Source organism: Girardinichthys multiradiatus, chromosome 13 (assembly GCF_021462225.1).
Source record: "Girardinichthys multiradiatus isolate DD_20200921_A chromosome 13, DD_fGirMul_XY1, whole genome shotgun sequence".
NCBI lineage: Eukaryota > Metazoa > Chordata > Actinopteri > Cyprinodontiformes > Goodeidae > Girardinichthys > Girardinichthys multiradiatus.
Window position 1 is genome coordinate 16,167,871 of NC_061806.1, and position 16,708 is coordinate 16,184,578.

The following is a 16,708-nucleotide window of genomic DNA, read 5'->3' on the forward strand; positions in this document are numbered from 1 at the left end:
GAAACTTGTATTTTGATTAAAAACATTCTGATGTAATTTCAGCTTTCATTCTTTCCTTGGTGAGTCTATTAGCTTTTCAACATAGTAATATCTGCCCACTCGGCCTTTCAAAGGTGTTCAAGTCTTTACCAGCCCTTTTCAGGTGAGCCCACAGTTTTGCCCTCAGGTTCAGTTCAAGTCATCCTTTTGTTGATTTTGTTGTGCACTTGTCATTCATGTGATGATAAAATTTAAAATCTATATGCATTTTCAACATTTCTAGCAGAGATTCAAAAGCTTTGGATTAAATCTAACTGGGATTTGGACTTTTTATACCTGAATTTACCTCAAGAAACATTGTAGTTTCATCCGAAGAAAAGTGACTCCAGATCATGATGGCACCATTATTTTTCACTCTGGTTATGGCATTATTTTTGTAATGTTTGGTTTTTTTTTCCGTTTTCGGAATAAAGGGGTTCGACTTCACAGTCCTACTCCTTTGTCCAGACATATGGAGAAAAGATTAGATTTTTCTCTGGTTAATTGGATTCAGTATAATTGATGTTAGGCGAGTACCCAATAAGCCTAAATACTGAAATTAAATAACAAAAATGCTTTGAAAGGTTGCACAACAGGAATTTAGCAGCATTTGGTGTTTTTTTACATTTCTTTTCAGTTTTCAGCTATATATTAAATAGTAGTAAATATGAAAAAGTTTTAAAATTATTCATAATTAGCATATTCTTTACATTACAAAGCCTTGGTATTTTAACAGGGGTGAGTATTTTTAGAGCAACAGTAAGTAAACTCAACATCTCACAATCAGTTTGTTGTTATTTTGTACTACAGAATGATGAGTGGATAATACCTACCTTAAATGTTTTTAGAACCAATCTCATTGTTATGTATTTGTTTGATATGTCAGTGCATGGGGAAAAATAAAACTTAAGGACACAAGAAAATCTAATGCTTGTCTTTTTTGCTGCTTTTTTAACATTTAGAATCAAGTAAAGAAGTGCGATTTTGGGGAAAAATAAAACTCCTGTCTGTTTTGCACTGCAAAAAAAAATTCAAATTCAACACTTCCACAAAGACAATAATACAGAAAAATACATCTACAAAAAAGATCTTGGCATACAAGGTAAAAGCTCCCCTGAGGTTCACATTGTTGCTAAACATCAGTGTGAAAATTACCCAAAATAAATCTCATTATTTTCCTTCCATGCCGTGCTTTGAGAAACAGCCCAATTTGAAAACGAGTTCCTGCCCAAGTTCCAGCCATTCTTCTCTTACAAAGCATTGACTGATTAAATGAATGTGCATGTGTGTCTCTTTGAGTCTGTTTGTCCACCCAAGTGTGAGTCAGAGCTGCTTTGGAGAGAGCGGATGAGGTCGGTCCTGCTGCCTCGAATTGCTGTTCCAGTTAGAGACAAGCACTCCTTCTGAGTTTTCTGGTACCCCTGTGCCCCCCAACCCCCCACGCCTGTTGCCCAGAGGAATGCTGTCTGTGATGACTAAATGAAGAATATTCCTCTCAAATTTGTAGGTTCAAAGGGCAGGACAACATGTCATGAAGGGATGCGAGAGGAGAGCTTGAAATGACAGCAGTGGGTAGGGGAATGATGGTGGAATAGCAAAAGGATTTGGAAGTTTTGTCAAGGGCCGAAAAATAAACTTTATTTTCCTTGTAATAGATATGGTATGAAGGAAATTGGGCACTTCCAATGAGAGGCTACAGGATATCCTATTGGAATATACAGTTCTCTGAAAACCATTTGCCCCTTTACACATTTTCTATTTTTACTTTTTGTCACACATCAAACAGATTTAAATATCACACAATTGTGCGAACTCACTGTGAATACATTCAAAATGCAAAGGATGATTTAATTTATTAAGGGTAAAAGGCTATCCAAATAACTTGGCCATGTTTGGAAAAATAACTGTACCCCAGACCTAAAAACTGGCTGTCCTACCCTTAGTGGCAGAAGCTGCAATCAAGAGTTTGTTGCCAAATCTTAAACATCATTGTAGAAGAATTTTGACCCAATCCTTTTAGCAGAATTGTTTAAGGTAACTCCACAGCATCAGAGAGATTTAAGCTGAGATTTTGACTATGCCTCTCCAAAACCGTTTTTTAAGTCACTCAGAGGTGGATTTGCTGATGTACTTTGTAACTTTGTTATGCTATGTTATGGGACGTTATTCAGATTCTGAAGCACCTGAAAAAAAATTCCTCACCATTACACTATTGCCACCATCGCCACCACATTCATCATCATGTTAGTAGTGTTCTTTTAAATCAGAAGTGCTTTTGGCCTTGGAGGTTTCCCATGTCATGAATACTATTTTTCCCAGTCTCCTCCTTATTGTTGAATCATGAACACTGACACCCTCTTTTGTGACCTTCTGGATTATTCGTTGACATGCCCTTTGAGTAATTTTGGTAAACTGGCTATTCCTGGGAGTTTTACCACAGTTCTATGTTTTCTCCATTTGCAGGTAATGACTCTCCCTTAATAAATGAAACCATCATTTGAAAATTGCATTTTGAAAATGGAATATGAAAATTTTAAACAATAAAGTGTGACAAAAAAAATCTACTTTTTCACAGCACTGTATGGATAATGGAGGGTTCTGGTTCTTTTAACCCTTTAAAAACAATTTTATTAGCCATGATTGCCAAACAAATTGTCAGAGCGATTCTAATAAATATGTAGAATAAGGTAGGTGTCATTTTATGTATTATATTATGCATAGTAACAAAGACAGGATTGTATTAACTGAATGTCTACCACTTTCTTCACTGTAAGGACAGCTATTTTTGGCAACCTCAAAGGAAGAGGTTTTCCAACATGCCTATGATTTATGTATAAATTTTGCGAAGTATTCTTGGTAAAAAGCTCCACACTGCTCCAGGGAGTGCACTGGATCCAGCTGGGAATGAGGAATTTCTCCAGCTGGCTTCCTGTGGAGCACCCAGAGCTGTGGCTTGGGAGCAAAAATATAAAGCTACAGGGTCAAGCCGGCGTTTTCCAGCATGCATATAAAGCTGGTATGAATTAAACAGAATGTGATCTCAGATGTAGCGGGCAAAGAGAAGTGATTACACAGATTCAGGTGCATTGTCTCACACAGAGTAGCCTGAAGCAAATGGTGAAACACTTTTTATTGGGCTAATTATGAGGAAGAAACACAGGGAAAAGCAATTTTCTGCATTATTAAGGATTTTGAAAGCCTACACCTACATATGATTATGATTTGTCATCTGTCAGATCATCAGCCTCCATAAACACTCGCTAAACAAGGGTGGGTTCCAAACTTTATATTAAATTTAACTTCAGCTTCTTTCTTTTCAGAAGAAGAATAGCTTCAGCACACCCAAACATAATCTCGTTAGAGATTGTAGGGTTACTGGGGGTTCAACTTGTCACATCCCGGCAGTGGCAGCTACAGCTGAGTGTTTCAGTTCAACTCCAGGGGGAGAATGTGGCTCCCTGTAGGGAATTTCAGGGGCAGCTGGAACTGCTGTGACGTGGGAAGAAAACTGATAAGAGACAAGTCATTTCATAACCTCTGCTTAGCTGCTCATTTTAAATAATATTTTAGTAAAGCCTGTAGGAGTGAAAATAGACCTCCATGATGACCCCCCTTCAAGTCATATGTCATGGAGGTGGGAGGAGCACAAACTTGAATGCATTTTGTTGGAATCTTATTTAATAGGCCAGCACCAAATAGTGCATAGTTGTGGAATGAAATAAAATTATGCTTTTTTTCAAAATATTTTACAGACAAAAATATAGAATGCAAAGCATGCATTGTATTGTATACAATATAGTGTCATTTACTCTGGTATCTCTATATATAATCTAGTGCAACCAAGTGCTTCCAAAATGTATCTTATTAGTAAATTAGTACACATCATCCATGCAATGAAACATGGTGGTGGCAATGATTATGTTATGTTGATTCTTTTCTTCAGCAGTCATGGGGGGGTGGTCAGAGTTAACCGGAAGATGAAAAGTGGTTCTACAAAGTGATGACTCGGAAGGGCTGAATGCCATTTCATAAAACAATTGTATTTATTTTTTCGTTAATAATTTTAAAAGATATGTATATTATTTCACCCATAGCACTAATCTGTGTACTTTGTAAATCCCAATAAGCCGGCGTTTTGTTCAATTGTGTCATGATGTAGGGTTGTTTGGTTTTTGGTTTCGGGTTTCTTCTTATGTTTTTCACAGTTAAGGTTTTGACTCGTTCTTTTGTTATTCTTCTTCTTAGATTTTGAATCATGCTTCTGCTATTTTCCTGGTCATGCTTTAGTTTTGTTGTCTTGTTCATGTTTTGTCAAGTTTGGTTTTCCTTTACTGGTTATGCTTTAGCTTCATGTTTTTCTAGTTTGTTTATTAGAGTCTTTGTTTTTGCCGCAGCCACGTTTTGTTCTGTCTGTCAATTAAGTTTATTCGGCTCACCTGTCCAAGTTAATCTGTCTCCTTGCTCTCACCTGGTTTTCACTCGATATATTCACACCTGCTCTGTTAGTCTTCGCAGAAACATCTTTCACTCTCATGCTCAAGTCTTGTTTTTTGACCATGCCATTGCCTGTCTTGCCTGCCCGTTTGTTTTGTTCCTGCCTCCTGCTAAGTGAGTTTTTGTTATTAAACCTTTTTTTTTCACTTACCTTCATGCTGTCTGCTCATCTGCATTCTGGGGTCCAATTCCAAGTAAACCGTGACAGAATGTTTCTGCCAAACACAGAGCTTGCAGACAGTAGGCAGGAGAGCGCCAGGGATCGCTGGGTTAAGCAGTAGATGAAGGAGGCGATGAGACTTCTGCCGACTGATTTTGAGGTTCTGCCATCTCCTCTGCTGCTGGAACAGATGGAGCGTGAGGCGGCCCAGCGCCAGAGAGTTCGGGAGGGCTGTTCTGTCCCTCTGCCTCAGCTCCGACGTTCCCCACCTGCTTCCGTACCGGCAACAAAGCCGTCATCTTCCTCCCGCCGCAAGAATCACCGTCATGCAGGGATTCCCAGCCGGTCGCCTGGCGAGGAGGTGGTTTCCCTGCCAGCTGATGTGAGGGCTGCAGCAAGTAAGCCCGCATCTTCGTCTGCCACAGCACTTTCTCCTAGGCTCGCTGCACCTCTGCCCATGCCGTCTGCGCTTGCTTCAGGCCGGTGTTCTGGGGCAACACCTGCCAAGCTGGAGCAGCGCTTGAGGTTCACTGCACGCCAAATAAAGAACCTCAGGACGACTGGTCTTCTGTATTCCTCTCCTGAGCTGATGGAGAGGATAAAGCAGATCGAGATGGAGTATGAAGCGGCAGTAAGGCTGTTTTACTGCCATCCTCCATCACCCACGTCAAGTCTCCAGGAAGCTGCTGCAGAGCAGCTCACGTCAAGTCTCCAGGGAGCTGCTGCTGCTGCAGAGCAGCCCACGTCAGGTCCGCAGCCTGACACACCACAGCCTCAGCCTGACTCCAGGCCAGACACACCACAGCCTGACCCTAAGTCAGCCTCAACCCCCTCCACACGGCCCAGAAGACGTCGTAAGAGGGACGCCCCGGCTCAAGTCATAGGGGGCCCCGGCGGCGCCTCTGCTCACGCCACTGAGGGTCTTGGTGACGCCTGAGCTCCTACTCACGTCACTGAGGGTCCCGCCGATGCCTCAGCTCTCGCACACGTCACTGAGGGTCCCGCCGATGCCTCAGCTCTTGCACACGTCACTGAGGGTCCCGCCGACGCCTCAGCTCTTGCACACGTCACTGAGGGTCCCGCCGACGCCTCAGCTCTTTCACACGTCACTGAGGGTTCCGCCGACGCCTCAGCTCCTGCTCAGGTCACTGAGGGTCTGGTCGACGCCTCAGCTCTTGCACACGTCACTGAGGGTCCGGACGACGCCTCAGCTCCTGCTCACGTCACGGAGAATCCCGTCGACGCCTCAGCTCCTGTTCCTATTCTGCAGGAGTTTAAGGAACGTTTTGTCGTCGTTCTGGCTTTTGAACCCAGAGCTGAGAGTTCGCCAGGCTCTGCTTCAGCCTCTGAGGGTTCGTCAGGCTCCACGCCTCTGGGGTTCCACAGAGTTTTTGGGGGGGCCTCTACTCTCCTCTGTCGGCCTCCTGACCTACCTGCAGGTTCCTGTCGCAGGCTGCCACGGCTTCGCCGCCGACTGCCCGGAACTCTGTGGTGCAGGTCTGGTCGCCTGCTGGAACTCTGTGCCTGCTGGGGACGACCTCCTGGTTGCCCGCCTGAACTCTGGGCCTGCTGAGGACAACCTCCTGGTCGCCCGCCTGAACTCTGTGCCTGCTGGGGACGACCTCCTGGTCGCCCGCCTGAACTCTGTTTTTGTTTTGGTTTTCACTCGATATATTCACACCTGCTCTGTTTGTCTTTGCGGAAACATCTTTCACTCTCATGCTCATGTCTAGCGCTCATGTCTAGTTCTCTAACCAAGTCTTGTTTTTTTTTTTATCATGCCTGTCTTGCCTGCCCGTTTGTTTTGTTCCTGCCTCCTGCTGAGTGTGAGTTTTTGTTATTAAACCTTTTTTTTCTTTTTTCACTGACTATTACGCTGCCTGCTCATCTGCATTCTGGGGTCCAATTCCAAGTAAACCATGACAGAACCGTGACAAGTTGGTTTAAATATGTTTGCAAGTCATTTTGGTTTTCTTGTATACTCTGTCTGATAAAATGTTAATTTTGAATTGAATTTATGCTAAGTCTAAGGAAAAAAAATCTCTTCTAAAAGAAAAATGTATGTTTAAAAAAAAAAAATAAATAAATGATTTTGTAATATTACCTGTAGTTGTTGTCTTCATCATCTATGTAGAAGTGATCATACTGTGAAAAGGCTTCGTTCCCCTCTCTGTCTCGGAGCTGGATGTGCAGACTGTATTCCTGCGAACTGGTCAGCTTGTGAATGATATCGTTTCCCAGCCAGTGTTCCCCTGATGGCACTCCAAAGCCCTGGATTCAATGCAAAGACAATGAAAACAATAGAAGAAGAAAATATTCTACAAAGGGAATCGTTTTTCCTGCTGTCTGCCAAATATTTTTGGAGTTACTATGAAAATGGAGCTCACTTCTTGCAGGCACATCTATCATTTTGATGTGTTAAGACATTTGACTGCATTTGGGATGTAAAAGACTCCATACCAAAAAGCCAGAGTCAGTCAGTGGTGACATGAAGTTGCCTTTTTTTCCTATCAGTGCTCCATCTCAATCACCTCTAAATAAAATAAAAGCTAAAGTAACCACTAGCTGTGAGAAATAATCCATTATTTGGACATAGGAAATTGACATGAATGTAAGTTATACACATTTTTGGCAAAGGAAGTGAAAAATGATTAATGAATTGCACAAAACATAGGTAACATTTTTACGCTCTAGCAGATGCTTTTGCATTGACAATTGTTTTCTAACAAATATTAGAAGAATCATATTACAGGTTCTGGTTCCAGTATTGCAAGATTTTATCCAGAGACAACATAAAACTAATCTTCACCTTAATTACTAAACACCACATTGCTTCATCTACTCATTTATTACAACTTCACTGTTATCCAAAATAAAATTCAGGTTCCAAACTTTACACACCAAAGGAAAGTAATTATAGTAATATTGAATTTCTCCAAAAATACTGTTAGGATTATTTTAATGCATTTATTAATACAATTTAAACTTCATTGGTTCATAATTTTCGGGAGCTGTTGAGAGTATTTATCAGTTCTTTCTTTAAGTTTCAGAGGAATTAATTTAGTTTTGTGATGAAAATATAACATCAAAGTATTTTGTTTTAAATGACTGTGATGAGTGATGTGATCCCCTAACTGTTCACAAATATAATTGTTAGGCAGCTGTTCAGTGTTCTAAAATGTGGATATCACAAACAGAAATGAAACACTTTTTGTGTTATACAAAAAGTACTGTTACATCAAGTATTTATGTTGTATCAATACCCCTGTATTGTATAGGGTACATATATTGGGGATGAAGCGATTTTTGTGGTACTGGGCATAGACAGTCAGTCACTTTTTGACATAATGTCAAAACATATAATATCTCTGTACCTAATGATCTACTGATCATCTGAAGGCGAGAGTTCAATAGTCCAGATACAGTCTTAGTGCCCCCAAGTGATTGAATAATCAAAAATTGATAGAATCCACTCCCATGCCATTTCAGGTACTAGCATTCATCAAGCCGAGGTGAATGAATCTTCTTCAGTGTACACAAAATGTCTGCATTGTGCAGCTTAAGATTAAGTGATGTTATTTTCGGATAATTAGTGCGACTCTTGTGTAACAGTGGTGGTGAAATAAATAGGAGCAATCTATATAATTGTTGACCAAATAACAAAAAAAACAATCTTTCACCAGTAGACAGTAGGCAACAGTAGACAACCCTTCCTGCCTCTACAAGACACAGGAGAATAAGTCGCATTCATGTGCTGCAAAGGAAATACCCTTCAGTAATGAAAATGTGTCAGATGTTGAAAAAGCAGACATTTTTGTCTTGTTTGATGAACTGAATCGTTTAGGTGCGCCAGGGTGAAAAACCACAACACATGTGATCTTTGAGAAGCAACTTTTGCTGACTTGAAATAAAACAAATAGCACAATGAGAATTATTAAAGTGGGAAAAAAAGTGGAAAATATTAAAAAAGTCGACACAGGGAGTGGGGATTCTACCAAAATTACATCACGGTCAAATAAATGTTAAAAGCCCAAACGCCACATTTTAGCCTCTACAGGACTCTGCAGGCATAAAAGTGTGCTGAAAAAAAGAACAAGTACTGCTTGATTCGAAAGGTTGCCAGCAGAAAGTCAGATCTGTTTGAAAAAAAAAAAAAAAAAGTTGCACAGCCTATATTTGCAAGGTTACATTTGAGCAAACCACAAGACTTCTGGAAGAATGTAATTTGGACAGATGAGCCAAAAGTGGAGACGTCTTGCTAGAGTGCATTTGGCTAAAGTCAAATAATATTTCAGCGCTCACACTTCATACCAACTGTCAAGCACAGCAGGGGAGGTCCGAAGGCTTGTTTTGAGAACACAAGACCTGGACACCTTGCAATCACTGAGTCGGACATGAACTCCTATGTATACCACAGCATTTTACTGTCAAATATGGAGCCATCTGTCTGACAAGTGAAGCTTGGCTACAAACGTATCATACCAACAAGATAATACTCCAAAAGCCATTCGCAAACCAGCAGCAGAACAGCTACAAAACGGACAGAAGGTGTTGCCATGGCAAAGTTAAAGTCCTGCCATTAACTTTTCTGGGACAATAAGGTGACTGTGAATAAGTTAATGGCTGCTGAAATGTAATGATCAGAAGCAATCGAGAAAATAAAAGTGGAAAAGGGGCACAGTGGTGACGCAGGAGTAAAGCCTGTGACCCATGTACAGAGGCTACAGTCTTTTAAGAAGCCGTTATGGGTTCCAACCCCCGGTCATTGACCTTTGCTTCATGTCTTCCCCTCTCTCTCTCAACCCCATTTTCTGTCAATCAACTTTCAAAATAAAGGCCACTTTTGCCAAAGAAAAAAAACAATTACATCAATAAATTAATAAAAGTGTAATGAAATTCTCCAGAACCTTATTAAACAGTGATATGGCTATACAGAATCAGAATCAACTTCATTTGCCATGTTTTTGCACATAAATGAGGAAACTGGCTTCAATTCCACTTTGCTCTTAATGAGGATTCTTGTTTTTTGTTTGTTTTTATAAATATAAAAGAGAAATAACAATATTTATGTAAATATTATTCTATACAGTTTTTTTACAAAAAAGGAAATACATGTTAGAATTAGTGTCACTATATGGAAGCAAATCGTTACCATATTTCAAATGAAAAAGCATTTTCAGAAATGCTTTTTCATTTTAAGAGTGTGGCTGCATTGTTTGACTCATAAATGAAATTAGTAATCAATAATCCTATTTGCATTTTAATTTTCTTCTTCAAGACTGCTCATTCTTTCACTTAATTAAAATGAAAAAGAAAAAGACATTTGAGATTTATTTTTCAAAATGTACCCCAGCAAATAGATACCAAAATTCAATTTGAAATGTAAAATTTGAAAATGAAAAAGCATTTCCAGAAATGCTTTTTCATTTTAAGAATGTGGCTGCATTATTTGACCCATAAATAAAATTAGTAATCAATCATCCTATTTGCATTTGCTTCTTCACGACTGCACATTTTATGCCATAACCAAAAAGAAAACAAAGCAGAAATTGCTTTTTCGTTTTCGTGATCTGCCCGCAAAGTACTGCCCAGAACTCGAAAACGAAAAAGCATTCCGAGCGCCGGGCGTAGCAGAGTGACGTCAGCAGCCGCTCTTCCTCAGCTCCCTGCTGATCGAGCTACCCATCTTGTTCGGTAGGGGGTGCTATGCACGTCTGCATTGCATTACATTGCAAACGTGCCGAGAAATTGATTGAATTGCAGCAGGGCCGAGCTCAATTTGTGGCAGTGGCAGGCAGAACTGGTAGTTCCGGTGGCATCCTTGTGGCAGCCTTATGGCCTGGGACATCCAGCGTGTTTTTAAGCATTTATTTATAATTTTCTGTGAGTGACAATTCAGAATAGCTGCTTGTGCTCTATAATAAACCGGCTGTTTGTGCAATAAATCTTCGTCATCCTTTCAACACGTCACACATACACATAGTGCTATTTATTTTCCATGTCAAGTAAATACAATATCCTTATGTTATGGGTCTGAAGCTGTTTATTCCATAATAATCAATAATGAAATCATTATGTAAAGGTAACAGGCTATAACAACAATGACATCCCGTCTGCCAATAATCAGAATTGGCATCACTTCCGGTGGCAGCTCCACAGACACTATTAACAATAATGACAACCATAACCAAGATGGCGCCGCAGATGGTCGCCTCGGTGTGTTGGTGCGCATTGTTTTGTTTTGTTTTTTGCTTTAAAACGGTCTTCTGTGATGGTACCCGGAGCTCTCTCACCAGAGAGGAACTCATGAACATCAGGGCTACTATACCAGAGGAGTTATTTCCAACTTTTCTGCCTACTGCTCTGGAATTTCTGGACATTCTGGTCAAAGGTGCGCTCACCTTTGTTCACGCGGTGAAACGCCGGAAGAGAGGGAAACGGGCTGGGGTGCTGGTATGTCTTCGCCAGCGTGGACTACGAACACCGTTACCTGGAATATTTCTCTCTAACGTGCGCTCACTTCCCAACAAAATTGACGAACTACAACTGCTGTTGGGGAAAAACAGGGACTTTTATTCATCGGCAGTTTTGTGCTTCACGGAGACGTGGCTGTGTGGATTAATACCGGACTCTGCGCTGCAGCTGGCAGGATTCCAGCTCTACAGAGCGGACAGAGACACGGAACTCTCTGGCAAAGCAAAAGGTGGAGGAATCTGTTTTTACCTCAACAGTGGTTGGTGCAACGACGTGACAGTGATTCAGCAGCACTGTTCTCCAGACCTGGAAGCCTTCATCATAAACTGTAAGCCTTTCTATTCCCCCCGTGAGTTCGCTTCGTTCATCCTGGTCGGTGTTTACATCCTGCCGCAAGCTAACGTGCAGGTCGCACAGCGCATGCTCGCCGACCAGATACTGAGTGTGGAGCGGACCAACCCGGACTCCTTAGTAATCGTCGTTGGTGACTTTAACAAAGGTAATCTCACCCACGAACTCCCCAAATATAGACAGTTTATAAAATGTCCGACCAGAGAGGACAACATTCTGGATCACTGTTACACCACCATCAGAGACGCTTATCACGCCGTCCCACGTGCTGCACTGGGCCAATCCGACCACATCATGGTCCACCTGATTCCTGCATACAGGCAGAAACTAAAGCTCTGCAAACCTGTTGTGAGGACGACAAGGAAGTGGAGCAGTGAGGCTGTGGAGAATCTCCAGGCGTGTTTAGGCTGTACAGACTGGGATGTGTTCAGGACTACTACCAACAGTCTGGACGAGTACACAGAGGCTGTGACTTCCTACATCAGCTTCTGTGAGGACAGCTGTGTACCATCATGCACCAGGGTGAGTTACAACAACGACAAACCCTGGTTCACAGCTAAACTCAGAAGGTTAAGACTGGATAAGGAAGAGGCCTTCAGGAGTGGGGACAAAGACATATACAGAGAGGCAAAGTACAAGTTTGGCAAGGCAGTGAAAGAGGCCAAACGACTGTACTCTGAGAAGCTCCAAAACCAGTTCTCAGCCAACGACTCTGCGTCTGTCTGGAAAGGGCTCAAGCAAATCACCAACTACAAGCCGAAAGCCCCCCACTCCATCAACCACCGACGCCTCGCCAACGACCTGAACAAGTTCTACTGCCGCTTTGAAAGACAAAGGGACAGTCCTGCAACGTCCCCCCACGACGCCGCCCAACAGCTGCAGCCACAATCCACCACCCCCATCTCTCCAACCTCAAGAGGGGCCTTGGCACCTCCAACCCCCACCCTGAAGTTCCCCCCCACCAGCCCCCTACCCACGCCGAGGACGGCTCTTTCCATCCAGGAGAGGGACGTAAACAAACTCTTCAGGAGACAGAACCCCCGGAAAGCTGCTGGTCCGGATTCTGTTTCACCAGCCAGCCTGAAGCACTGCGCTGACCAGCTGTCTCCAGTCTTCACAGACATTTTTAACACCTCACTGGAGACATGTCATGTGCCAGCCTGCTTCAAGTCCTCCACCATCGTCCCTGTCCCCAAGAAGCCCAGGACCACAGGGCTTAATGACTTCAGACCCGTCGCCCTGACCTCTGTGGTGATGAAGTCCTTTGAGCGCCTTGTGCTCTCACACCTAAAAGACATCACCGACCCCCTCCTGGACCCCCCTACAGAGCCAATAGGTCTGTAGATGATGCAGTCAACATAGCCCTTCACTTCATCCTCCGGCACCTGGACTCCACAGGAACCTATGCCAGGATCCTGTTTGTGGATTTCAGCCCTGCCTTCAACACCATCATTCCAGTTCTGCTACAGGAGAAGCTCTCCCAGCTGAGTGTGCCCGACTCCACCTGCAGGTGGATCACTGACTTCCTGTCTGACAGGAAGCAGCGCGTGAGGCTGGGGAAGCACGTCTCTGAATCCCTGACCATCAGCACCGGTTCCCCCCAAGGCTGTGTTCTCTCTCCTCTGCTCTTCTCCCTGTACACCAACAGCTGCACCTCCAGTCACCAGTCTGTCAAGCTTCTGAAGTTTGCGGACGACACCACCCTGATCGGACTCATCTCTGATGGTGACGAGTCCGCGTACAGATGGGAGGTGGACCATCTGTTGGACTGGTGCAGCCAGAACAACCTTGAGCTCAACACTCTAAAGACAGTGGAGATGGTTGTGGACTTCAGACAGAACCCAGCCCCACCTGCCCCCATCACCCTCTGTGACTCCACAATTGACACTTTGGAATCTTTCCGCTTCCTGGGAACCATCATCTCCCAGGATCTCAAGTGGGAGCCAAACATCAGCTCCCTCATCAAGAAAGCCCAACAGAGGATGTTCTTCCTGCGGCAGCTGAAGAAATTCAACCTGCCAAAGACTATGATGGTGCACTTCTACACAGCCATCATTGAGTCCATCCTCACCTCCTCCATCACCATCTGGTACGCCGCTGCTACAGCCAAGGATAAGGGCAGGCTGCAGCGTGTCATTCAGTCTGCTGAGAAGGTGATTGGCTGCAGTCTACTGTCGCTCCAGGAACTGTACACCTCCAGGACCCTGAAGCGGGCAGGGAAGATTCTGGCTGATCCCTCCCACCCCGGTCACAGACTCTTTGAGACTCTCCCCTCTGGCAGGAGGCTGCGGTCCATCCGGACCAAAACCTCACGCCACAAGAACAGTTTTTTCCCATCTGCCACCAGCCTTGTTAACAAAGCCCAGAAACCACCCTGACATTCTCCCATTGTAAATGTTGAAATTGACATATTTTGAGCATATTGTGTTATATATAGTTATATATAGTTTTTTGCCTTGCTTGGGCTTTGTTGAGGTCCCCCATCTCACCTGGTCATTGCCAACATTTTAGTATTATTATGGACCGAACACGATTCGATCGTCAAAAGGGCGTCCAACGCCTCAAGTTGGACGCTTGTGCACTTTGATGTCAGATGCTCTAAACGCATGCTAAAAACGCTAAAGAGGCGCGTGTGGACAGACGCACGTTTCCTTTGCCGCTCTCTTGTGTACAATGGCAGATGCAATCGAGAGAGTGACCTTCTCCACTGGCTCGTTTTAGGAGCTGTGGCTTCGCTCCACTCAGGTGGGGGTGGCAGGAGAAGCAGCGAGGAGAGACGCCACTGTTTCGATTGGTGAAGCTCCAGAGTTTGCCTTATGAAGAAGTTTTTGTCTCAGCCATGGCAATAATACGGACACAGACTTTAAAGTGCATAAATGCGGACTTTTGACCATGGTAAAGTTAGATTTGGATTGGATATTTGTACTCCACGGACTTCCTCCCGTTTGATCCGAGGCAGACAGTATGATTACGGGCAGCTACTCTCTGCCTGCTGCCTCTTCCTGCAGACGCTCATTCGCGGTTAAGGACCATCAATAAATGTCAGAATAAAACACTCTGTTTCATGGTCGTGGTGGTATTATTTTGCTTGTTTTGAGGGAAATGTATGTGAATCTGAACAGCTGATTTTATGTGTGATGAGCTGGTTTAGGAAATACAGTGCTCTGCCTGCGTGTAATTGAGAAAGCAGATGTGTCCTTTTTCTTTTTCAGCCTTCAGGCGTGGTTTATGATTAGTGCATAGTAAAGTGGCCCTTCTCTCCCATGATAAAATATATCACTATGTTACAAAGCTGAGCTTCTCTGATTGGTTGACGCACCGCGCTTTGTTGATAGACGTTGCATGAAAACCAGACGCCCCTGACGCTCAAATTGCATTCGTTCTGGAAGACAATTAGAGTAGGCCTGCATATTCTTCTGGTTTTTGATTCTCAGGCTGTTAGTTTTATTATTTGATTTTTTTTTTCTTGTTGAGAAATTTAATATGTTTTGTTAGTATGTTAAATTAAAATGAGTAGATTTTTATCACCTCTACTTTTTCATTTCCTGGCACCTGGTTGACATTGTACCTGCTAAAGAAAAAGTGCTAGCTCAACAAGTACCCTAAACATACCAAGGAAATCCAGCAATTAACTAATAGGTTCATACAAAACAGATTCGCTGTGTAATAGAACACCAATCCAAAGTGAGTTTCGTCTCTAACAGGGTTTCTTCCAGCATTGGCTATGTATTTAGTTCTATCTATCCTTCTCATCAACTCTGACCATCATTGCTGTTCCTGCTGAAGAAAAGCATCCCCACATTATGATGCTGCCACCACTACATTTAATTGCGTTCAAGTTAATGTCCAGTATTAATTTTCTAACACACAATATTTTGTAGTTTAATCTTTACCAGAGCACCTTTTTCTACATTGTGGTGTCCAAACGTTTTGACAAGTTGAAGGTACTCACAGGTCACAGAGTCTTGCTGTTAATTAATAGTATTTTTTTATGGATGTCTTTCAACAATTCTTTTCTTGCCACTATTTTATAAAGGCCAGATTGGTGGAGTACACAACTAATGGTTGTCAGCAAAGTCTGTCATTTGAGTTGTGGATCTCTGCAACTTCTCAACAGTTACCATGGGCCCGTTGGCTGCTTCTGGTGGATGGCCATGACTTGGTAGGTTTTGTCATATTGTTTTGGTCTTTGGACGCTTTGAACAATTCTCCCCAAGAAATGCTTAAAATAAAATACAATATTGTGTTGGTCTCATCACATGAAGTCCTACTAAAACACATTAAGGTAATTGCAATATGAATGACATTTTACTACTGTGACCATTAAAATTTTTCATACCCCTAGAATCGTTTAAATTTTTTTCTCCATTAATAGATATATTTCCATTAACGCTTTTCACTTGCATTGCTTGGCTTTCAATGTAGAATGAAAAATATTCTAAATCTGCCTCTGAAAGTTAAACGTTTATAGAACTAGGAGTAATTCTTGGAACATCAAGTCTAGCTCTCACACATTTTCTATGTTATTTCTCCTTACTGTGAGAAGATGCAGTGCAAGTAGGTGCGAAGCATTTATCACCCGACCAGAACCCCAGGATGCAACATTTGATAAAGTCTGACCACAGCTTCTGAGAATATGGAGTAAGGACAGAAGCAACAAAGCATTTTAGGGCATATTATCTGCTATCGACGGGGCCCCTGTGCTCCCATGCACCCAGATGGAGTGAAATGTTTATCATCCGCTTATAAAAATATTGTCCTTGAAAGAGGTTTTCAAGTCGTTTTTTTAAAACTTTTTCGTGAGTGTCACTCTTTGTGTTTGTATCCACAATCACAGTTCATTTCTCAGTGCAAATCAGAGACATAACACCACATTCAGTGAAAACCACTAAACCTGCATTGCCTATTTGTTCTGTGAGTAATTTAACAGTCAGAGAGGATTGCATGCTGCTTTTTCATTGTTTTCCTTGAGCAAAAATAACACATTTTTCATTTAAAAAGGATTTGTAATCACATCTAAAACATAATTTAAACTCTGGCAAAAACAAAACTCATAAATGTTAAAACATGTGTGACAGAGCCAAAACACCAGAGCTACTTTATGGTCTCTTGTGCCCACTTTAGACCATTTTGCATGAAAACTTTAGCAATCTTGAGGACTGATACAAATAATAGTTTACTGTGGGTCAGCTTTGGAAAAAATGTGTGTTT

At 42.5% G+C, this 16,708-nt stretch overlaps 1 protein-coding gene across 1 annotated transcript in view; it reads right to left on the minus strand.

The window, feature by feature from the left end:
* The window catches only part of angpt2b (angiopoietin 2b), a 54,227-nt gene that overhangs the window by 1,288 nt on the left and 36,231 nt on the right, over positions 1 to 16,708 (minus strand). The window contains exon 7 of the mRNA XM_047383303.1: positions 6,777 to 6,943. Within this exon, the coding sequence (XP_047239259.1) occupies positions 6,777 to 6,943 (167 nt within the window). The remainder of the gene's footprint in view (positions 1 to 6,776; positions 6,944 to 16,708) is intronic.